Source organism: Scyliorhinus torazame, chromosome 8, assembly GCF_047496885.1.
Source record: "Scyliorhinus torazame isolate Kashiwa2021f chromosome 8, sScyTor2.1, whole genome shotgun sequence".
NCBI classification, from domain to species: domain Eukaryota; kingdom Metazoa; phylum Chordata; class Chondrichthyes; order Carcharhiniformes; family Scyliorhinidae; genus Scyliorhinus; species Scyliorhinus torazame.
In genome coordinates, this window is record NC_092714.1 from 135799300 (window position 1) to 135822861 (window position 23562).

The 23562-nt window shown below is 45.0% G+C and overlaps 1 protein-coding gene across 1 annotated transcript in view; it reads left to right on the forward strand.

The window, feature by feature from the left end:
• Positions 1-21889, forward strand: part of LOC140428131 (SPRY domain-containing protein 7) — a 40623-nt gene extending 18734 nt beyond the window's left edge. Inside the window, exons 2-5 of the mRNA XM_072514224.1 lie at positions 3507-3623; positions 6368-6534; positions 14524-14626; positions 20012-21889. Coding sequence (XP_072370325.1) covers positions 3507-3623; positions 6368-6534; positions 14524-14626; positions 20012-20109 — 485 coding nt within the window. The 3' untranslated portion in view covers positions 20110-21889. The remainder of the gene's footprint in view (positions 1-3506; positions 3624-6367; positions 6535-14523; positions 14627-20011) is intronic.
• The last annotated feature ends 1673 nt before the right edge of the window (positions 21890-23562 follow it).

Genomic DNA, 23562 nt, shown 5'->3' on the forward strand with positions numbered 1-23562 from the left:
CTTTGTTGGAAAAGGCTGGTGCTAACACATTGGTGACTAGTGCACAAAGATGGATGTTCTTCCATCTCTTTCAAAGAACATCCAAGAAATGTTTTTATAACTGACAACCAGACTTTATTTATCAGCTTTCTCTTGGTAAAGTTCTGTCTAATGCTTGAGATTCCGATGTTGGCATTCGGCGAGTTACTCTTCTACTCGGGAACCATAGATGGAACCAATCATTTGCCCTCTTTATTTAAATTTTTAGTAGAACAGTGAATCCTAGGCATTTTAAAAATGCAAAAAAAAAACAGGATGATCGGCAATCCGTGTAAGGAACTGACACTCTCAACCCTGCCTCTGAAAGGAGTTATAAAAGTTGTGAAAGTTGGAGGCATTGAAGAGAAAGAAGTGATACCAGCATGTAACGTTGAAGACTGAATAAAGTTTTGTACGATTGTACCACAACTCCGGCTCAAGTCTCGTGAATATAACACATGGAAGCAGGTATCAGAAATTTGTTTTGTGAACTGCTTTAAACATGCAGGAAATGACCATCAGAAGAAGGAGATACCATCTTTTAATGAGGAATACGATATCCTGAGAATTTCAGAAAGAAATTGACATGGTATTGAATTTTCAGAAAACCAAGTCCTGACACAAACAGCATTGAGTGACGAGGAAATTATTGCATCATTGACTGAGTAGGGAAGAAAACATGTGGTGATGAGGACATTGAAGGCACAGAATCAGCTGTCCCCTCGCTGGATGAAAGGCACTAACAGCTGTGAGAAACTTCACACAGTCATTATGTGCAACTGAGAATCTTCTTGGACTGGTTAATAAATTAGAAGCTGTGTACCTTGAGAAAATTAAGAATAATATGAAGCAATCTATAATTAATTTTGGCAATAAAAGAATCCATTCAAATAGGTAATTTTTTAATTTTTCCAATTGAAACATCATTATAGTGAATACCCTGTTATAGTGAAGATCAACTGTAATTGATCCGTTGTATCTAATTCCAGAAAAGGGAGGGAATATTTTTCATAAAATTCACTACTGTATTTTTATTAAATGGTCAGGTAATTTTCAATTACTTCGGTTCAAAATTTTAAATTGAAAGGACAATACTGGCTATTGCATTCAGGAGTAAATTGTACGACTCACAATACTAAATCATGAAACCATACTGTGTTCATAAGACGTAAAATTATGGCCTTGATTATTATCATGTGGTAACCAAGAGTGGTTTCACTGTTATTTTATCTAATGCTGATCACTCCTATCATTCTTACACTTGTATCACTTTAATGACTAGTAGTGCAAACATACCACAGGAGGAGAAACGTGACAGACGTCCTATTGAACTACCCCATCCTCATTATGGTAGAGATTAAATAAAGCTAATTTCAAACTGATCCTGTTCAGTTCACATCATACCATGGATTTTGAAGCAGCAGTCATACTGTTGCATTTGATACTGGCCACATAAAACAAGCAGGATGCATATATACACTGGTGGTATATCAGCCAGATAACAGTAAGAAATAAGGGACGTTCATACAGTGCATTTTCGGTATTTTGATTTTATTCCTGCCCCCGTAAACATGAAACGGGAAAAATAGCAATTGTGATTTTTTTTTGTTGCTCTCAGTCCGTATTACTGTTATTAGAGTGGCTGCTTCATGCTACCGTGGTTAAAATTGCTGCAATATCATCTGATTGGAGTTATGCACAATTCATAATCTAAAGAGTGCTTCTGATGGGCATGAGATTGAGGAGCTGCACACTAAAACTGAATGTTGAAATTTGTCTGGTGTATATGTTGCCTTGAAGAGGAAAACTGCATAATTTCAAAAGAATTAAGCTTTTTAAAATGTGGACCCAGTCAGTTACTGTAGAATATATGTATGATTCCATTTTTTTATTGTTTAAACTGGATAGCCATGTTTTAGACCACAGCCATACATAGCACTAACACCCAAACCCAGAGTTTTAAAAGGCAGTTAAATCAACACAACACGAGTCTTTGTCTTTAACTCTCAAATACAATTGTTAAACAGCAACACAACTCACAAAAGTTCCAGTGTAATACAACAAATATATTTACGTCAGCTGTTAAACTCAGTTCTTTGTGTAGTTAAAAAATAAAATCGCCGTTGCTCTGCTAAAACAAACTGAATGAAGTAATTTCCTTATAAGTGTTTTTTTTTCTTTTTCACATCACCCCCAAAAAGTAATTTGGCCTGTCAGATTCTCTTCAGAGCCTCAATAAGGAAAAGACAAGCTAGTAAATGGCTTCTGAAAGTTACCAAGTTCTAATTAATTTAAATAACTGTTAGAATTCAAAAAAAGGCTGCCAAACAAAAAACTATTTGAATAAAGTGCATAGGTTGTTTTCTTTTGAAAGGTGAAGCTCCTCCCTTGGACAACAAATACTGATTTCAACAACAAAATATGAGCTGGGAGCATTCTTGTGTGTGAGAAGCTCATTTTTAACCCCTGATGTACCACAACAGATCTAAAGAAGCCCATGGCTAAATCTGGAGGGAATATTTTTTTAAAATCACAATACTCATGAGATTATACTGAAAAATGAAAGTAGCCATTGTACCAGCCATTGTTGGAATATACTAGGTGTCAGCTGTGGCTTGTGATAGCACAACTTAACTTCTGTCATAGAAAAATTGCCAGAATCCATTACCAAGGAAGTTATAGCAGAATTGTAAAAAATCATAATGTGATCAGGCTTTGTGAGTGGGCAATCATGTTTAACTAATTTTAATCTGGAACTAAGTCTAATGACGACCATGAAACCATTGTCATAACCCATCTGGTTCACTACTGTCCGTTGGGAAAGGAAAGCTGCCATCCATACACATCCATACGTGGGCGGCATGGTAGCACAGTGGGTAGCACTGTTGCTTCACAGCTTCAGGGTCCCAGGTTCAATTCCCAGCTTGGATCACTGTCTGTGCAGTGTTTGCACGTTCTCCCTGTGTCTGCATGGGTTTCCTCCGGGTGTTCTGGTTTCCTCCCATTAGTCCTGAAAGAATTCTGAATTCCCCCTCTGTGTACCGAACAGGCGCCGGAATGTGGCGACTTGGGGATTTTCACAGTAACTAGTGACTAAGCCTACTTGTGACTCCTATTTTGGTAAATAGCATTGCAGGCTCGAGGGGTTATGGCCTACTCCTGCTGCTACTTGAGAGTTCTCCCCAGTATCTGTCAATCTTTATCTTTCACCCGACCGCACTAAAGCATATTATCTGGGTGTTATCACAATGTTTGTGGGAGCTTGCTGTGTACAAATTGACTATAATGTTTCTGCCATTACAGAAGTGATTCCCCCAGTTCAAAATGACTTCATTAGTTATGCTTGGCACTACATAACTGCAAAGTTTTCTTTGCCGTTTAGGAAAGATCAAACATTGCTGCACTACGGAATTTACTTTGAAAATGCTTTTGTATTTTCTTAATATTGCTAATTCTCTTCAGCTTATTAATTCTGTCTGTCTTCATAGGAACTGATGTTGTTATTGTGAAAAATGGGCGAAGAATATGTGGCACAGGAGGCTGCTTAGCCAATGCACCTTTGCATCAGAACAAAAGTTACTTTGAATTTAAAGTCCAATCAACAGGTCAGTAAAATGTCAGAGCTGGGGCTGCCCTACTGTTCTCATTTAATGGCCATTTTGTGGAGTGCATTCGTAACTAGTTTGTTCTTGAGGTCTAACCTTCGCATTTTCCATATGCCAGCTATCATCGTTCTCTTCAGGTATCTAAATGTGGGTCAGCTATCCCACCTGTAATCTACTTGGATCTTTTGTGAAATGAAACTTTGTTGGTTTAAAGCGAACTATGAATTTTCAATTTGACATTCAATGGGGTAATCTTCCAGTGTTAGAGGAAACCACTATCACTTTAGCTCTAGTTTCTTATACATTTTCTCCATGTCCCTTCTCTCCTTGTCCATGTGCTGTAGAATTCTTTCCATAAACTTCTGCCCCTCCATTTTGCTCCTTTAGGACCCTCCTTAAAAACCAATTCTTTGACAAGCCCTCCTTCTTTGGCTTGATACCCATTTTTTTCCCGATTACACATCTGTGAAGCATCTTGTTTTCTTTTTATGCTGTAAATGTTAGATGTTGCTAGGAATTATGTCTGACAAAAATAATTACACTTTACCAAATAAAGCTATTGTCATAGAGTTTCATAGAATTTACAGTGCAGAAGGAGGCCATTCGGCCCATTGAGTCTGCACCGGCTCTTGGAAAGAGCACCCTACCCAAGGTCAACACCTCCACCCAACACTAAGGGCAATTTTGGACACGAAGGGCAATTTATCATGGCCAATCCACCTAACCTGCACATCTTTGGGCTGTGGGAGGAAACCGGAGCACCCGGAGGAAACCCACGCACACACGGGGAGGATGTGCAGACTCCACACAGACAGTGACCCAAGCCGGGAATCAAACCTGGGACCCTGGAGCTGTGAAGCAATTGTGCTATCCACAATGCTACCATGCTGCCCCTTGTCATAATAGGTCTGCTCTGTGTCCCACATAGTGTACTATTGTGAATGAAATGGAATCCTATATGAATGCCACCTTCCTCCCTCCAGTGCCTTGAATCAAATGTGCAGTATGTTTGCCTAACCATGACTCCATTTAAGGGGATATCCTGTACAGGCTATCCCAGTTAACTAATTTCCTGACAAGATGGTGACTATACTTCAAAATAGTGAAGTCCCAGTAATGGTGAAGTGCTTTGATTCTTCTGAAGATGTCCGTATAAGATGGGGCTTCCCAAACCATGGGTTGTGACCCCTCAGTGGGAGTTAGGATGAATTAGCTCTGATGCAGTAATAGCTGCCATGAAGCTCAGAGAGTTAGCATCTGACAAGCCTGGTTTTTTTTCTAGTGGTGGGCATGGCCGAACTGACCTATCTTTCAGGCTTGCTTCCTGCTCCAACAAGGCCAGTGTAAAAGTAGGTGTGGCACGGCGACACAGTGGTTATCACTGCTGCCTCACAGCGCCAGGAACCCGGGTTCACTTCTTCCGGCCTTGGGTGATTGTTTATGTTGAGTTTTTACGTTCTCTTCTGTCTGCGTGGGTTTCCCCTGGGTGCTCCGGTTTCTTCCATAGTGGAAAGATTTGCAGGTTAGGTGGATTGGGCATGATCAATGTGGGGGATTACAGGAATTACAGTGGGCCTAGGTAGAATGCTCTTTCAGAGGGTCTGTGCAGACTACATCCACAGAACAGGGATTCTATGGATGTAGTTTTCAACCCCCATCTCCCCATTCTCTCAGCTCCCACCCCCCTGCTCTCGGCTCTCCCCATCCTCATAGCTCTCCACCTCCCTGCCCCCTCTCTCTGCTCTCGTAGCTCTCTCCACCTCCCTGCCCACTCTCCCCACCCACACAGCTCTCCACCACCTATCCCCTGGCTCTTACAGTTCTCTACCTCCCTGCCCTCACAGCTCTCCACCTCCCTATCCCCTCTCCCCACTCTCCACATCACAGCTCTCTCATCCCCCACATTCATAGTTCTAATCCTCTACCTGGCTCGGGTTCATTCTGCTCACATGCTGGGGTCATGGCAATTTTCAAGCCTCAAAATGGGGTGATAGTTGGAAAACATTTCAAGCGCTGTCCTGAGATGCAATATACTTGATGATCTTCCCTTTGTTCTTTTTGTAAAATTGCAAGCAAGTTCTGGAGGGAAATTCCCTTTCAGTTTCAAATAAAAAGTTAGGCGAACTTGATTATACACTTCCACATACCCATGCACTCCTATGCATTAAAAATAACAGAACTATTTGTGTTTTCATTTTCTTTTTTTAATAAAGTATATATTTTCCTCCCTTTATTAAGTATCCTCCCAGTCTCACACGGATGCATTTAAAGTGGTCAGAAAACTGGCTGGTGACCTGTTCCATAGCTCGGGTTGGACTGCTGGAGAGTCCTTCCACAAAGCAATGCTGATTTTGGATGTTTCTCTCCTGCATTTGTTGGATTATGGTGTTTCCAGCCTTAATTTTCTGCCTCTCTCTATTATCTTGGTCAAAACAATAAATGCAATAGTACAGGGAATTCTATGTGCCAGCCATGCCTTGCCATTCTGGCACATGTTGGCATCTCTTATATTTTAAAATCTTCTTACAAGTGGGACAGCAGTCATCGTTTTTCTGAAATTATTTGCTTCAATTGTAAGGGAATCTGATTGTGATTCGGGCTGTGATGTATCAAGATTATAAATTTTCTGAGGTTGCATTTAAATATGCACTGTGCTTTTCAAGAAATTGAAGCAAACTTAGCTGCAGATTAGATTTCAGGAAACAAATTAATTGTAACCATATTGCACTCTTATTCTATTTCAGGAGTTTGGGGAGTTGGGGTGGCTACGCAAAAAGCCAACCTTAATCAGATTCCATTTGGTCGGGATGCTCAAAGTTTAGTGCTGAGGCACGATGGCGCTATTTATCACAATAACGAAGAGCGAAACAGACTTCCAGCAAACAGTCTTCCTCAGGAAGGAGATATTGTGGTGTGTAAGAAGGAATTTAGGATTTGCAGATACTAGCTAGGACTTTTGGTTTTCAAGGATTTCCTTGTCGCTCTAATTTTAAATAGTTTTATTTGAATAATTTCCCCTGATGCCTCTATAGCTCTGGCTGCTACAGCTGAAACTAGTGTTGCTTTTCGCATATGTACTGTTTCCTTAACTAAAGTACAGGTAAGTAAAAGCAAAGTTGCATTCCTCTCTGTACAGGGAGGGGTAGGAAGACTTCAACTCTCCCTGTACCTTCAACCATCAGATCAATGTAGAGACATTACTTCTGGTGACATGGGACCGAAGTTGTCCAGGGTGTAAGCTCTGAATTCTCTCCTTTAAATCTCATGGGTCTCCATTATGATGCTCCTTAATCTACTTCTTTGGCCAGGCTTTTGGACACCTGTTCTACTACCTCTTTTTTTAAAAAAAATTTAAAATAATTTTTATTGAAGGTTTTCATAAAATATCAATAACAAAATGAGAGAAAAAAAGAAAACTCAACAGGGTTAAGTACAAGACACAATCTAGAAAAGCAACCCTCCATACCCCCCCTTGTACATAAATAATAAATTAACATTAACACCCCGACTTGACACAACAGGTAGAGACACCCCCTCAGACCCTTCAGTGTAAATAACAAAAACAATAGTAAGGTAACCCTACCTCCCCTCCCGAGCTGCTGCTGCCATTGACCAATGTCTATCGTGCTGCCAGAAAGTCTAAGAACGGTTGCCACCGCCTAAAGAACCCTTGTACCGATCCTCTGAAGGTGAATTTCACCCTCCAATTTAATGAACCCCGCCATATCGCTGATCCAGGATTCCACGCTTGGGGGCCTCGTATCCTTCCACTGAAGAAGAATCCTTCGCTGGGCTACCAGGGATGCAAAGGCCAGAATACCGGCCTCTTTCGCCTCCTGCACTCACGGCTCTACTGCCACCCCAAATATTGCGAGCCCCCAGTCCGGTCTGACCCTGGATCCGACCAGCCTCGACACCGTCCTCGCTACGCCCTTCCAGATTCCTCCAGCACTGGGCACGCCCAGAACATATGGGTGTGATTTGCTGGGCTCCCTGAGCACCTAACACATCTGTCCTCACCCCCAAAAAGACGGCTCATCCTTGTCCCGGTCATGTGTGCCCTGTGCAGCACCTTAAACTGTATGAGGCTGAGTGTCGCGCACGATGAGGAAGAGTTCGCCCTCCCCAGGGCATCTGCCCACGTCCCTTCCTCAATCTCTTCTCCCAACTCCTCCACCCACTTACCTTTTACCTCCACCACCGAGGTCTCTTCCTCCTCCTGCATCACCTGGTAAGTTTCTGAGATCTTCCCCACTCCCACCCACCCCCCGAGAGCGCCCTGTCCTGTACTGTGTGTGGCAGAAGCCATGGGAATTCCACCACCTGCCGTCTGGCAAACGCCCTTAGCTGTAAGTACCTGAAGGTGTTCCCCGGGGGGAGCCCGTACTTCTCCTCCAGCTCACCCAGGCTCGCGAACTTCCCGTCCACAAACAGGTCCCCCAACTTTCGTATCCCTGCCCTGTGCCACCCCGAAAACACTCAATCTGTACTTCCTGGGGCGAACTGGGGTTCCCCCGTATTGGGGTCTACGCCGAGGCCCCAACTTTCCCCCCTGTGCCGCCGCCACTGCCCCCAAATTTTGAGGGCAGCCGCCACCACCGGGCTTGTGGTATAACTCCTTGGAGGGAGCGACAGGGGCGCCGTTGCCAGCGCCCCCAGACTCGTACCCACACAAGACGCCGTCTCCAGCCTCTTCCATGCAGCCCCCTCCCCATCCATCACCCACTTGCGCACCATCGTCGCATTGGCAGCCCAGTAGTACCCACGGAGGTTGGGCAGCGCCAGTCCCCCCCTATCTGTACTCCGCTCCAGGAACACCCTTCTCACCCTCTGAGTCCCTAGCGCCCACACAAACCCCATTATACTCCTGTTAACCCGCCTGAAAAAAGCCTTTGGGATAAACACGGGGAGGCACTGGAACAGGAACAAAAACCTTGGGAGCACCGTCATTTTGATTGACTGCACCCTACCCGCCAAGGACAACGGCAACACGTCCCACCTCTTGAACTCCTCCTCCATTTGCTCCACCAGCCTTGTGAAATTAAGCTTATGCAGGGCCCCCCAGCTCCTGGCCACCTGGACCCCCAAATACCTGAAGCTCCTCTCCGCCCTTTTTAGTGGGAGATCGCCAATCCCCCTCTCCTGGTCCCCTGGATGAACTACAAACAGCTCGCTCTTCCCCATGTTGAGCTTGTGCCCCGAAAAGTCCCCGAATTCCCTAAGAATCCTCATTACCTCCGGCATTCCTCCCACCAGGTCCGCCACATACAGCAGCAGGTCGGCCGCATAAAGCGACACCCTATGCTCCTCCCCACCCCATACCAACCCCCTCCAGTTCCTTGACTCCCTCAGTGCCATAGCCAGGGGTTCAATCGCCGGTGCGAAGAGCAGGGGGGACAGGGGACACCCCTGTCTCGTCCCTCGGTGCAACCGAAAGTACTCGGATCTCCTCCTCTTTGTGGCAGGAGCCTAACCCACCTGACAAACCCCTCCCCAAACCCGAACCTCTTCAGCACCTCCCACAGGTACCCCCACTCTACCCTATCGAAGGCTTTCTCAGCGTCCATCGCCACCACTATCTCCGCCTCCCCCTCCCTCGCCGGCATCATGATAACGTTCAAAAGCCTCCGCACATTCGTGTTCAACTGCCTTCCCTTCACAAACCCCTTCTGGTCTTCATAGATGATCTGCGGCACACAATCCTCGTGGCTAAGACCTTCGCGAGCACCTTGGCATCTACATTTAGCAAGGAAATTGGTCTGTAAGACCCACATTGCAAGGGATCCTTGTCCCGCTTCAGGATCAAGGAGATCAGTGCCCGGGACATCGTCGGGGGCAAAGCCCCCCCCTCCCTTGCCGCATTGAATGTCCTGACTAACAGTGGGCCCAACAGGTCCATATATTTTTTATAGAACTCGACCGGGAAACCGTCCGGCCCCGGTGCCTTCCCAGCCTGCATGCTTCCTATCCCTTTGATCAGCTCCTCCAGCCCAATCGGGGCCCCCAATCCCACCACCAGTCCCTTTTCCACCTTTGGAAATCTCAATTGGTCCAGGAAGCGGCCCATCCCTCCCTCCTCCCGTGGGGGCTCGGATCAGTACAGTTCCTCGTAAAAGTCCCTGAAGACCCCATTGATGCCAACCCCACTCCACAACGCACTCCCTCCCCTGTCCTTAACTCCCCCGATCTCCCTAGCTGCGTCCCACTTCCGAAGCTGATGCGCAGCATCCGGCTTGCCTTTTCCTGATACTCGTAAATTGCCCCCTGGGCCTTCCTCCACTGCACTTCCGCCTTCCTGGTGGTCACCAGGTCGAATTCAGCCTGGAGGCTACGCCTCTTCCTCAACAATCCTTCCTCGGGCTCCTCCGCATACCTCCTGTCTACCCTCACCATCTCCCCCACCAGCCTCTCCTGCTCCCTCCGCTCCTTGTGGGCCCTAATGGAGATCAGCTCTACCCTCACCACCGCCTTCAGTGCCTCCCATACCATCCCCACTCGGACCTCCCCGTTGTCGTTGGTCTCTAAGTACCTCTCTATACTTCCTCGGACCCGCTCGCTCACCTCTTCACCCAACAGCCCCACCTCCAAGCGCCGCAGCGGGCACTGGTCCCTCTCCTCCCCCATCTCCAAGTCCACTCAATGCGGGGCGTGGTCCGAAATGGCTATTGCCGAATACTCAGTATCCTCTACTCTCGCTATCAGCGCCCTACTCAAAATGAAAAAGTCGATTCGGGAATAAGCCTTATGGACCTATGAGAAGAATGAAAATTCCCTAGCCCCTGGCCTTGCAAATCTCCAAGGGTCCACCCGTCCCATCTGGTCCATAAACCCCCTCAGCACTCTAGCCGCCGCCGACTTCCCGTCCTAGACCTGGAGCGATCCAGTGCCGGATCCAGCACTGTGTTAAAGTCTCCCCCCATTATCAGGCCCCCCACTTCCAAGTCTGGGATCCGACCCAACATACGCCGCATAAAACCCGCATCGTCCCAGTTCGGGGCATACACATTGACCAGTACCACCCTCTCTCCCTGCAACTTACCACTTACCATTATGTGCCTACCGCCATTATCACAATGCTCAACGCCTCGAATGACACCTTTCCCACCAAGATTGCCACCCCTCAATTTTTGGCATCTAGCCCCAAGTGAAACACCTGACCTACCCACCCTTTCCTCAATCTTACCTGGTCTGCCACCTTCAGGTGTGTCTCCTGGAGCATAACCACATCCGCCTTCAGCCCCTTCTGGTGCGCGAACACGCGGGCCCGCTTAACCGGCCCATTCAGTTCCTTTACATTCCAGGTTATCAGCCGGATCAGGGGGTTACCCACCCCCCTCCCCCGCCGACTAGCCATAACCCCTCCTCGGCCATGAACTAAAAAAAATGACCAGAAGGCCACTCCAGCAGTGGTTCTCAGTAAACCAAAGTTAACATGACGATCGCATGTACATGTGACAAATAAAAGACAAATTAACGTGTTCATTTTAAACCGTTATCTGAAATTTCTTTTAAATGTACAAATTCCTGATTTGACTTTTTCTTGATTTACAAAAATATACTATCCGTTCCATTGTTGAAGTTTAAAAAAAAAAAAAAAAAAAAATTTTTAAATGTATTTTTATTTCAAACATGTGTATAGAAACAGCAACATATACAAAATCACACTTCACAAATTCAGAGTCCACAGTTTGTACAATTTTTTCCCCCTTTTTACCCCCTCCCCCTGTGACGAACAGTTCCTCAAAAATTGTCATGAACATCCCCCACTGTGTCTCGAAGTCTTCCTCCGACCCCCTCAACTCAAATTTAATCTTTTCCAACCGGAGAAAGTCATACAGGTCCCCCAGCCCAGCCGTCACCCCCGGCAGCGTAACCGACCTTTATCCAGCCAGGCAATTAGAGGGGTGAAGCCACAACATCGCCCCCCTTCCCCTCCAGCAGCTCCGGCATTTCCGATACCCCAAAGATCGCCATCATTGTGTCCGGCCTGACCTCCACCTGTACAATCTCAGACAACGTGCCAAACACCACTTCCCAGAATCTCTCCAGCTCCTCCCAACTACAGAACATGTGCACATGATTCGCCGGCCCTCGCCCACACTTCCCGCACATGTCGGCCACTCCTTGAAATAACCCATTCACCCTCGCCTGGGTCATATGTACCCTGTGCACCACTGTGAATCAAGCTCATCCTCGCACAGGAGGAGGTTGAATTCATCCTCCGCATCGCCTCGCACTGCAATCCCCAGCCTATTTACCCCCACAACTCCTCACATTTGTTCTTGATCCTCACCACCACATGCATCCCCCCCCCGCTCCCCTAACCACCCGTAAACATCCCAAATCCTATCCTCGCCCCACTCATCTGGGAGCAGCCATTGCTCTAATAAGATGTACTCCAGCAACCTGGGAAACATCCTCCACCCCTTTCTGGCAAAGTTCCTCATCAGCATATATCTAACTTCACTTCCCCTCGGCAACTCAAACCTCTCCCGCAACTCGTCCAGATCTGCAAACTTCATTTCCAAGTACAAGTCCCTCACCCTCACCACCCCCACCTCCCGCCACTTCCCATACATCTCCCCTGGCTTAAAACTATGGTGCTCACACAGTGGTGTCAACACCGATATCCCCTCCAACTTAAAGTGTCTCTGCAGCTGATTCCACACCCTGACCGTCTACTGTACCAGCAGGCTCCCTGAATACTTATTGTGGAAGCGGAGCCGTCACCATCGCCCTCAGACTGGAACCCCTACAGGACTCCTCTTCCATCTTGACCCACCCGGCCCCCTCCTGCCCCCACCTTCGCCTCACCTTCTCCACATTCACTGTCCAATAATAGTGTAGCAGGTTAGGGAGCACCAACCCCACTTTCTGCCTCTGCCTCTGTATTGGGCCGTCTTTACCCTCGGCACCTTCCCTGAAAAGCTCTGAAATCACTGTCTCCAATTTCAGGAAGAAGGCCTTAGGGAGAAAGATCAGGAGGGTCTGGAAAATAAGCAGAAACCTAGGCAGCACGTTCATCTTTACCACCTGCACCCTCCTTGCCAGTGTCAGGTGTAATGTATCCCATCTCTTAAAATCCCCCCAAATCTCCTCCACTAACATTATCAAGTTCCACCTGTGCATCGTAGCCCATTCACTCACCCCCTGAATCCCAACATACTTGAGCCTTTCCCTTGCTACCTTAAAGGGCAACACCCCAAATGGGCTCCCCGCCCTGCTGCATTCACCAGAAACACCTCACTTTTCCCGACGTTTAACTTATACCCAGAGAAGGCCCCAAATCTCTCCAATATTTCCATAATCCTATCCTTACTATCCAGTCCATTGTTGTAGTTAATGTCACAGCAGTTAATCGGACTCTGTGTGTGCAGCTACCAAACTAATATTAACAGAAACTAGAAATATACTCATATAAATTTATTGCTGCTGGCTTTTAAAATTTGCAAAGAACCTTTCTCCATTGATGAGCACATTGTCATTACAACTACAATGAATTTACTGCCACACTGGATCGTCACATTTCCACCCTGGATGGTGCATTACAAAATGACTGTTACTCCCGAAGTTCATTTCAGGCCTTAAACTCAGAAAGAGAAACCAACTTTATGAAAATATATTTTGTTTTGTGCTAGCTTTTAACATAAATAAATGTCGTGCTGCGATACCCTTTTTCAGTCAGGACAAGTGGCATTTGAGGAAGGGGAAATAATGGGTGAAGAGAAGACTGGAGGAGGAGGGGTGCAAGGGGTCCTTGTAATTTTTGAACTGAGTGGGGAAAACATTGGTGTAGGTTTGATGCCCCTGATAGTTATCCTGCACAAGTTGAGTGGCAGGTAAAACATTAAGCTCATCACTGCTGGCTCCCAATATCAAGTAGCTTGCAGACGTTCACTGGAAAAGATACTGGGTCACTGGGAACTTACCCCAGAATAAATCAAGAATCAACCATTTTCTTTTTTAAAAGTTCATTCAGATTTTTAAAAAATATAAACGCGTACTTTTCTGATACGAACTGATTGGTGCTCTGCTTTGTTACCCAGCCATCACCTGACCCTGTTTTTCTGTTATACATGTCGGGGGCGATTCTCCAATATGGAGCCCAATTGTTTGCGCCGTCGTGAACGCCGTCGCGTTTCACGACGCCGCGAACCGGGCCCGGGTATGACAGATTCTGGCCCCCACAGGGGGCCAGCACAGCGCTGGAGCAGTTCACGCCGCTCCAGCCTCCTTTTGCGGCGCCAAATGAGCACCGCGCATGCACGGGGGACTTCTTTAGCACGCCGTCCCCGACTCAACATGGTGTCGGTGTTCAGGGGCCGGCTGCGCCAGAAAGTAGGCCTGGGGGGGTCGGGAGAGGATGGCCCACTGATCGGTGGGCCCCGTTCGTGGGCAAGACCCCATTGGCGGCTCCCCCGGTGAAGGAGCCCCCCACCCCCTGCCCCCCGACCGTTCGCGCAGAGTTCCCGCCGGCAGCGACCAGGGGTGAACGGAGCCGTTGGGACTCTGTCGTCTCGGCGCGGCCGCTTGGCCCATCCGGGCCGGAGAATCGATGGCCCCGCCGATTCCTGCGGCCCGCGGCCAGCACCGCGCCAAACGCGCCGGCGCAAATGGCGCCGATTCTCCACACCTCGGAGAATCGGGCGTCGTGGCGCCGATTCTCCGGCCCGGCATGGGGCTCGGAGAATCGCCCCCGTCATTTCCAGTATAGTGGTAGTGAATTAATTTGAAAGGATGCATAACTGAAGAGATTAGTGTTTCACAACATCGATGATTTCATAAGCTATTTCTAAAGCAGATTTTGTGAATTTTGAATCTTTGTCTTGAACCTAAGTTTAGTGCAGTTGTGTTTTAACTACAGAATTATAGTGATTTAATTACTTTTTTTTTACACAAGGGGCTTACTTATGATCATGTGGAACTAAACATTTATTTGAATGGGAAAAATATGCATTGTCCAGCATCTGGAATTAGGGGCACAGTGTATCCAGTTGTATATGGTGAGTCAATTTATACATTGCAGTACAAAAATGTTGACGTTTACTGTCTTCATGGCCTATATAGGTGTGTAGTACAGTGGTTAGCATTGCTGCCTCACGGCACCGAGGTCCCAGGTTCAATCAGGGCTCTGGGTCACTGTCCGTATGGAGTTTGCACATTCTCCCTGTGTTTACGTGGGTTTCACCCCCACAACCCAAAGATGTGCAGGCTAGGTGGATTGGCCACTCTAATTTGCCCCTTAATTGGAAAAAATTAATTGTGTACTCTAAATTTTAAAAAAGAGATGTGTGTAATATGGCAACTCGATGACCAAATAAGAAATTATAATCAATGTTCCAATTAATTTGCATGTATCTTGCATTGCCGAACTGGTGTTCCAGTTTGTTTATTTATTTTTTAAATTTATAGTACCCAATTATTTTTTTCCAATTAAGGGTCAATTTAGCGTGGCCAATCCACCTACCCTGCACTTCTTTGGTTTGTGAGGGCAAAACCCACACAGACACAGGGAGAATGTGCAAAATCCACACGGACAGTGACCCAGAGCCGGGATCAGACCTGAGACCTTGGCGCCGTGAGGCAGCAGTCCTAACCACTACACCACCATGCTGCCCCCTGTGTTTCAGTTTATATCAACTAATGAGGGAATAGTGCTGGGAACAACTCCTTCAAATCCATAAAATCTAAACAGAGCAAACCAGCGAGTATGTAGTAGCACACATAGGATTGAGTTGCTTATTCTTTGATGGTCAGATTTCCCTAGTCCAGGAGCCATATATTGCTGGAGTTTGTACTCTCGTGCAGTACTGGGTTTCTTACTCGGTAAAAGAAAATATTGGTAAGATCCAGTGCTGTAGTAGTCCACCCTTGCACTATCTTGGCAGGAAAGAGGCTGGAGTTCATGGCAATCATTGGTGTATTTATGTTATTTTGTACATACGCAAGGCAAACTAGAGATGACTTCAAGATCTCCTTCCCCATATCCACTGAAAAAATGTAGACTGCTGATTCTATCCCTCCCATCCATTTCAAAATGCATCCCCACCACCCACCTAGTGACAGACAAGTGACCTGCTCTGACACTTCTGCTATTACCACTGTTGAGCTAACGGTTAAAATAGGGATGATTATGGCTGAAAGCAATGTTTCCTCAATTGTTTTTTGTTATGCATGGCCTGTTGCACTGTGCGATCCCTTTAAGATTGGTGCCGAGCCTTGCACCCACACAGCTTAGAGGGAACATTGCCTCAAACTGAATTACTCTATAGATGTTCCCCTTCTGTAGAGAGGACGTAAACCTTTGGCTCAATTAAAAGCAGGAACTTAAACTAGAGGCTCTTCATAAAATTCACCAGAACTAATAACACAAGATCTATCATGTCTCTATCCTGGAATTGACTTCTGCATTGATAAACTTGAACTAGTAATTCAGCAGGAAGTCAAGTCAGAAGAAACACTTCATGAGGAAAAGGTTTGCAAAGAATAGGGTCTGGAGAATGATCATGCTGGAATGGATAAACCTACAGTGAACCTTGCTTCAAATTAGAAGTTTTAAGACTTTTTTGGGGAGGGGGTTGAGGGGAGAAGGAAAGGGTTTCTGTTTTAATATTTGGATTCCAGTGTATCAGAAATGTAGAGGTCAAAAAGCTGGAATTGTCCAGTGGTGGTGCTGTTTCAATGCATGGGGTATTCTCAAACACTAGGGGGTGCTACCTACAGAGATGTATGATCTGTAATGCAGAATATACTGTGTGAACTGACTCGTGTCCTTGTGACCCAGATAAAGTTGATTTTGCATTTAATTATTTTTGTTGGTGTTTTTAAATATTGTCCTCCTTTGGAAAATGTTTTATACTGGTGGAATTTGAAGTCTAAATGTTTTCAAAGCTTATTTACTTCCCCTAGTGTTGAGTGAGGGAGGCAGTGGCCCAGTGGTAATATCACTGGACTAGTAATCTAGAGACCCAGGATACTGTTCTGGGGATGAGGTATGAATCCTGCAGATGGTGAAGTTAAAAGTCTAATGATGACCATTATTGATTGTCATAAAAACCCATCTGGCTCACTAATATCTGTTAGGGAAGGAAATCTGATGTCCTTACCTGGTTTGGACTACATGTGACTCCAGACCCACAGCAGTGTGGATGACTCTTAAATACCCTCTGAAATGTTTCACTTCATGGGCAAAAAATGCTGGCCCAGCCAGCGACGCCCACATCCCATGAACAAATAAATAAAACCTTTTCCCATTCTTCCACATTCCTGTATTTTGAAGGGGGTGACTCACTTGTGACTCCCAAGAGTGCCTGCTGCCCTCCCAACAGCCCACATAATATTGGCAAACTATTTGACCTAATCAGTAGCTATGCAACATTAAATTCAACCTGATCACGTCCCCACCCAATATCCACGCTATGCAGTTTCTAACATAGGATATTGGATAATGATCAAGTGGTAGGATTTTCCTTTACTGAATGATTTTAATTTCCTTAAACCAGAGAACCTAAAATCATAACATAATATGGGTGGCACGGTGGCACAGTGGTTAGCACTGCAGCCTCACAGCTCCAGGGTCCCAGATTCAATTCTGGCTTCGGGTAACCATCTGTGTGGAGTTTTCACTTTCTCCCAGTGTCTGCGTGGATCTCCAGGTCCTCCGGTTTCCTCCCACAGTCCAAAGGTGTGCAGGTTAGGTAGAGTAGCCATGCTAATTTGCCCCTTAGTGTCCAAAAGGTTAGGTAGGGTTACGGGGATAAGATGGAGGCATGGGCTTAAGTTGGATGCTCCTTCCAAGGGCCTGTGCAGATTTGGTGGGCTTAATGGCCTCCTTCTGTACTGCAGGGATTCCATGGATTCTATAACATTCATAGCCTTGCATTGAATAGCATAATAATGAAGAATGGTACAGAGCAACACAGCGAGTCTTAGGATATCCGATCATAGCACAACATAACATGGGTCCCCTTGTTATAGGTCTGCTTAATTGTATGGCAAGGTAGACAACAGGTTAACAGAGAACATGAAGGGCAGCACGGTAGCATTGTGGATAGCACAATTGCTTCACAGCTCCAGGGTCCCAGGTTCGATTCCCGGCTTGGGCCTCTGTCTGTGCGGAGTCTGCACGTTCTCCCCGTGTGTGCGTGGGTTTCCTCCGGGTGCTCCGGTTTCCTCCCACAGTCCAAAGATGTGCAGGTTAGGTGGATTGGCCATGATAAATTGCCCTTAGTGTTGGGTGGGGTTATTGGGTTATGGGGATAGGGTGAAGGTGTGGACCTTGGGTAGGGTGCTCTTTCCAAGAGCCGGTGCAGACTCGATGGGCCGAATGGCCTCCTTCTGCACTGTAAATTCTATAATGAGTTCAAAATTTATGCATAAGCAATTACTCCACAATTATGTTTGGAGGTCATGTAAGTTTGTTACCAGTCCAACTGGGATCCTCCCTGGTTCAACATTGCCTGTTAGGGTAGATAAGGGTGATCAATCTTGTAGCCACGCCAGAAATGGTAAATGTAACCTAGTCACTGTTTTTATCATCTGTGCCAGCCAGCTATCCTGTGATTAGAGGCACCAAATGAAATGTGTTTTCCAAAGAGAGCTTTAGCCTCACTTTATTTCATAATGTTTTTCCAACAACAATCAAGATATCAAGGACACCCCTTCCATGGAATGTCTGCCTGAATCTTGGTCTGGTGTTTTCGTAGTATAGTTCAAGGCAGACAGCATGAACTTCAACTAGATGGAGCAGAACATTACTTTGATAGTCACATTGCTGGCCTGTACAGCCAGCTATCCACCCCCCGGTCAGACTAAAGATAGCAGGCATGTACTAACTGTCCCTAGGTTCACTTTCAGGCAGTGCATTCCAGATCATCATAACTTGCTGCTTAAATTTTTTTCACACATGTTGTCTCTGGTTCTTTTGCTAATCACCTCAAACGTGCGATTATTTGGCACATTTTTTATTATAGGAATTTAGCAATGCAAAGTCTTTCAACGAGAAAGCTCCTACAGACTTTACATTTGATTGTAATGGGATGGGGGGGGGTCATAACTTTAAAGTTGCACATTTCAGAAATGCAGCCAAAGCTTTTACACTCGAGTTCTTGCATTCTTCATTTATATCAACAAATGCAAGTCTGCTCCTCAATCCCTTTCGCATTATTTGGCATTCAATAAAATACAAGCAGCAGTGTAATGGCACTGCTATTGTTCCTTAATTCTAATCAAATGGATTCAATCTTTAAATCCTCAAGTACGTCATTCCTTTCGAGTGCTATAATAATTTTTGTTCAATATTTCCACATCTCCCACCCTGACACTTCTGCCAGGAATATTATGTGCCTGTTCCTTCTCTTGTTTGAGCCAGGCCTCTTCATAATCCAGTGTGGATACTTGTGCCTGTAGCTCATCAACCTTATTTACTCCATTCCATATCCTTTGTAAAATAAAGCTGTCCTATCTTCTTTCTTCCATATTAATTTTTTATATATAATATGATTGTTTTCACACATACAACCTGACCTCAACACAAGCTTGCACGGGAATAATTTCTGGTTGATCTGATTGTAATACATAATATTGTACCTGACCATATTCTCCCTTAAACCAGCATAATTTTAACACAGTGTTATTTCACATGGTGTCTGTTAGCCACTGTGAACTGAATAATGACAGTGATTTCGCAGAGTATTTAGTCATGTTTACAACCCTTTGGTTCTGTAACTGAGGCCTGCTGCAACAAAACACCATTGTTGAAAGCTTGTGAGCATTTTAAAATACGCAGCACTATATTACTACAGAACAGATCTGATGATCTTGGAGAACAATGTCTTATTGTATCAGAGCAAGTTGCAACTGGCACTGTGTTGTGATTGTTCAAAACTCTGCTGCCCATGAATTAGCTCGCAGTAAGTCCCATTAACCTACCACTCCTGTGCTTGCTGACACACATGGCTCCTGGTCAAGCAACATCTTAATTTTAAAATTCTCGCCCTTATTTTCAAATCCCTCCACAGTCTTGCCCCTCCCTACTTCTTCCATCCCCACAATTCTTTGAGGTATGTTGTATTCTAATTCTGGCCTCGTATTCATTGCCTATCATAATTGCTGCACCTTTGGTGGCCGTGTCCTCGGTTGTCTTGGCCCCGAGCTCTGGAATTCCCTCTCTGCAACTCTCTCCTCCTTTACCTGCCTCTAACCATAATGCTGAGAAACACCTTGGAATGTTATTGTTATGTAAGTTGTCAGATTCATCTGTACAGATTGGATTGAGCAGTGAATGGACTAATCAGAATTCCTTACATTTATAAAGATGTTTTTTATTTTCAGTCAGTAATACCATGCATATGCTCAATTATCTGATACCTTATCTTTCTCTTTTCCAGTTGATGACAGTGCAATTTTGGATTGCCAGTTCAGTGAATTTTACAGCCCTCCGCCTCCAGGATTTGAAAAGATTTTGTTTGAACAACAGATCTTCTGATTTTCACTGTTTAAACACACACCCATACACTCTCACCTAGCCTGGTTCTGCCTGGATATCAGTAACTTTGATTTTCCTGAGTCTGTAGTTTCTAGAGTGTTAATTGTTTGAATTGTCAGTACCACAATTGGCAACACAAGTGTACAGAATCTGGGTTTATCGAGCATTTGTCTTTCAATGTTGTTTATTAATGGGAATAGCACTATTTTTAAAGTGAGCAATGGCATATAAATATGATGTGCAGTAAATCATAGCCTTTATGCATGTGGTTCTCGGAAGATTAAATAAAATTTGGTAGTGCAGTGGCACTGCTGCCTCACAGCGCTGAGGTCCCAGATTCAATTCTGGGTCACTGTCCTTGTGGAGTTTGCACGTTCTCCGTGTTTGCGTGGGTTTCGCCCCCACAACCCAAAGATGTGAAGGTTAGGTGGATTGGCCACGCTAAATTGCCCCTTAATTGGAAAAAAATGAATTGGGTACTCAATTTTATATAAATTTAAGCACAGTTGTTTCTCCAGGACGCATACAATGACTGTACTTTCAGTGTCAGTTACAAATACCAAATGAATATTACAGTACCAACATAGCTCAAAATAACTATACAAATGTTGTGTATTTTTAATCATCTGGTTCTTAGTTGTTTTGGGTTTTAGTTATAATCTGCTTTCCTTTCACAATGGCTTTACTCTAGGCATATTCTTCTCTGCCTCTGCAGTTGATTTATTTTCCCAGTCGCAGTCTTGCTGTTATGATTTTCAACTTTACTCATCATTGCCCTTTCTCTTGCACAGTTCCCTGATTGGGTTTTGCCTCAGTTTTGATTCTTTGTTAATAAGAAAGTACAATATTGCACATGAAATATTTGCAAAGACATAACCGTAGTTCAGAAGTTAAAACCTGCTATTTTGAGCACAAAACCAATCACACTGCAAGGACTGCATTTAGATCTAAACAAGAATTGTAGCATGCAGTGGCCCAAATCTTGGTCACATTTGGACTGGTTTTACTCTTCAAAATTACAGCTAGTTTATTTTCAAAAGTAAAATAAAGGCTGAGAATATGATAGATAAACAGAAAATGCTAGAAACACCCAGCAGGTCAGACAGTAGAAAAGAAACACATTTAGCATTCAAGGTCAATAACCTTTCATCATAACTGGAAGATGTTTGAGATGAACAATCCTGAAGAACAGAGCCAAGTGAGAAACAGAAAAGGAATGAGAGGAAGATGTGTATCTGTGGTGGGGGTGAGGGCAGAATGATCAAATTTATTTATTTCATTGGTGACTTATTTGCAGAAATTGTATTTTTCAATGGAACTATCATTTATCATTAGAGTAAGATTGACAGTGGAGATTATCACTCACCTGCTGACCTGAGGTTGAGGGTACATGCCCAGGATTAAGCAAAAGGAGGTTAAAAATCTTAAATGTTTCCCTCAATTTGAATTTGAAATTTGACAAAAAAATCTTGATGTGAGAAATGACTATTACAAGTAACTTTAATCAACTCCATCCTTACCTTCAAAAAACTGAACAGAACTTCCCATGTTCAGCCTTAGTGTATGATTAAAATCATGAAAAATCTGTATTCCTGGTACAGTGCTTGTCATAGGATTGGATTTGTGCATCACGTCTATTCTACAAAGTTTCTGTGAAATCATGTACTTTGTAAAGAACAAATTTCAAAAATGGCATGTATGAGAAAGTGAATGATCGCCACAAAATGTTTTTTAATGTCTTGTACTCTGAACCTTTAATTAAAAAAAATCATTGCGCTGATCTCAAGTATCCACAAATGACTTGTTTATACTATCTTAATTTATGTACCCAGTTGTATGAAACTTTTATATTGTAAAGAGAAGATATTATGGTTACAAAAGCAAAAATTAGACCTATTTGCGTGCTCTTGCATTAATTTTGGCAATTTCTGTGGGGGGGGGGGGGAAGCAGTATTTAGGAGGGTTATATTAATATTGAATACTTCAGAATGATCAAAAACTGATAATCAGATGGTAGAATTAGGAACCTACATAGTCAGTATTTAACACACACAGCTTTTGCACCTCTTGTGTTATAAAACTGAACAGACTAATTTTACAGGGGTTTGGTGGAATAATCACTTTCTTGGCAAATTATACTTTGATGTTTTAGTGAAGTTTCTTGAACTCAAATTTAACTTTTTTTTTAGAATACCCAGTTATTTTTCTTTTTCCAATTAAGGGGCAATTAAGCGTGGCCAATCTACCTAACCAGCACATCTTTGGGTTGTGGGGGTGAAACCCGCGCAGACACGGGGAGAATGTGCAAACTCCACATTGCGTGACCCAGGATCAGGATTAAAACCCGGGTCCTCAGCGCCGTAGTCCCAGTGCTAACCACTGTGCCGCATGCCGCCCTTAAACTCAAAATTATGAGAAGATGGTAAAGTAGTTATGTTCTAGTGCGACTAAGTAATAAAAATTTTGGGGGTCTCTATTTATTTTCCCTGATATTGTGTGCTGGCTCCTGACACTTCCAGTATACCGGCGCAAAGTGGCTAAACAGATTGTCACTCCAGGGTCCACTCTGCCCAGGATCCCACTCCCAGTGCCCTATGCTAGTCACTGAACTGGTCACGTGGACCACGAGGGCTCGCCCATTAAAGGGTTGACGCTATCATACTGTGGAAGCATGCATTGAAAATGTTTGAATTCTAGTAACAGATTTTTCTATTGCATGTGATTTTAAAGAGAAGTTTAAAGTGCTGGGGAGAAGAGTGGTTACAAAAAGGCACTGATGACCTCCGATGGCGGCCATGGAGTGACTGGTCACACATTTGGTGGCTCCCGCTCGTGGCATTTTTTAAAGACCTTTTCCCCAGTTAACAGGTGGATGTGAGGCGGAAAAAAGGTGCAGGCGAGTGAGTGGAAGAGATTGCCCCTCTGGTGTATGCGCTCGGGGCCAGATGTGGTTGAAAAAGAGGGAATCAGTCACTTGGAGCTGGTACGGCGCCTGCAACGCATGTGGAGATGGCGGAGGGACAGGGAGTGACCGTGCTGGCTCAGTGGTCGACGGACGAGCTGGTGAGCTTCTTGAACAAGAAGTTCACCCAGCAACGGAAGAAGAGTTTAAAGGACCTGGCCCGGGCAGTGGATTCAATCAAGGTGGTGGCCAACCATGTGAAAACTAAGCTGGCAGCCCAGGGTCAGGCGATCCAGAAGATGGAGGAGGTGGCGGGGGAACACTAGGAGCAGTTTGTAGCGATGGCAGCGGAGATGGGACTGATGTGGGACCAGCAGAGGCTGCTCCAGGAGAAGGTTGAAGACCTGGAGAACCGGTCACGCAGGCAGAACATAAGTATTGTGGGCCTGCCAGAGGGGAGTGAAGGAGCCAATGCTAGCACGTATGTGGGGAGGATGCTGGACAAGCTGCTCGGAAAGGGTGCGTTTGCACGGCCTTTGGAGATCGATCGA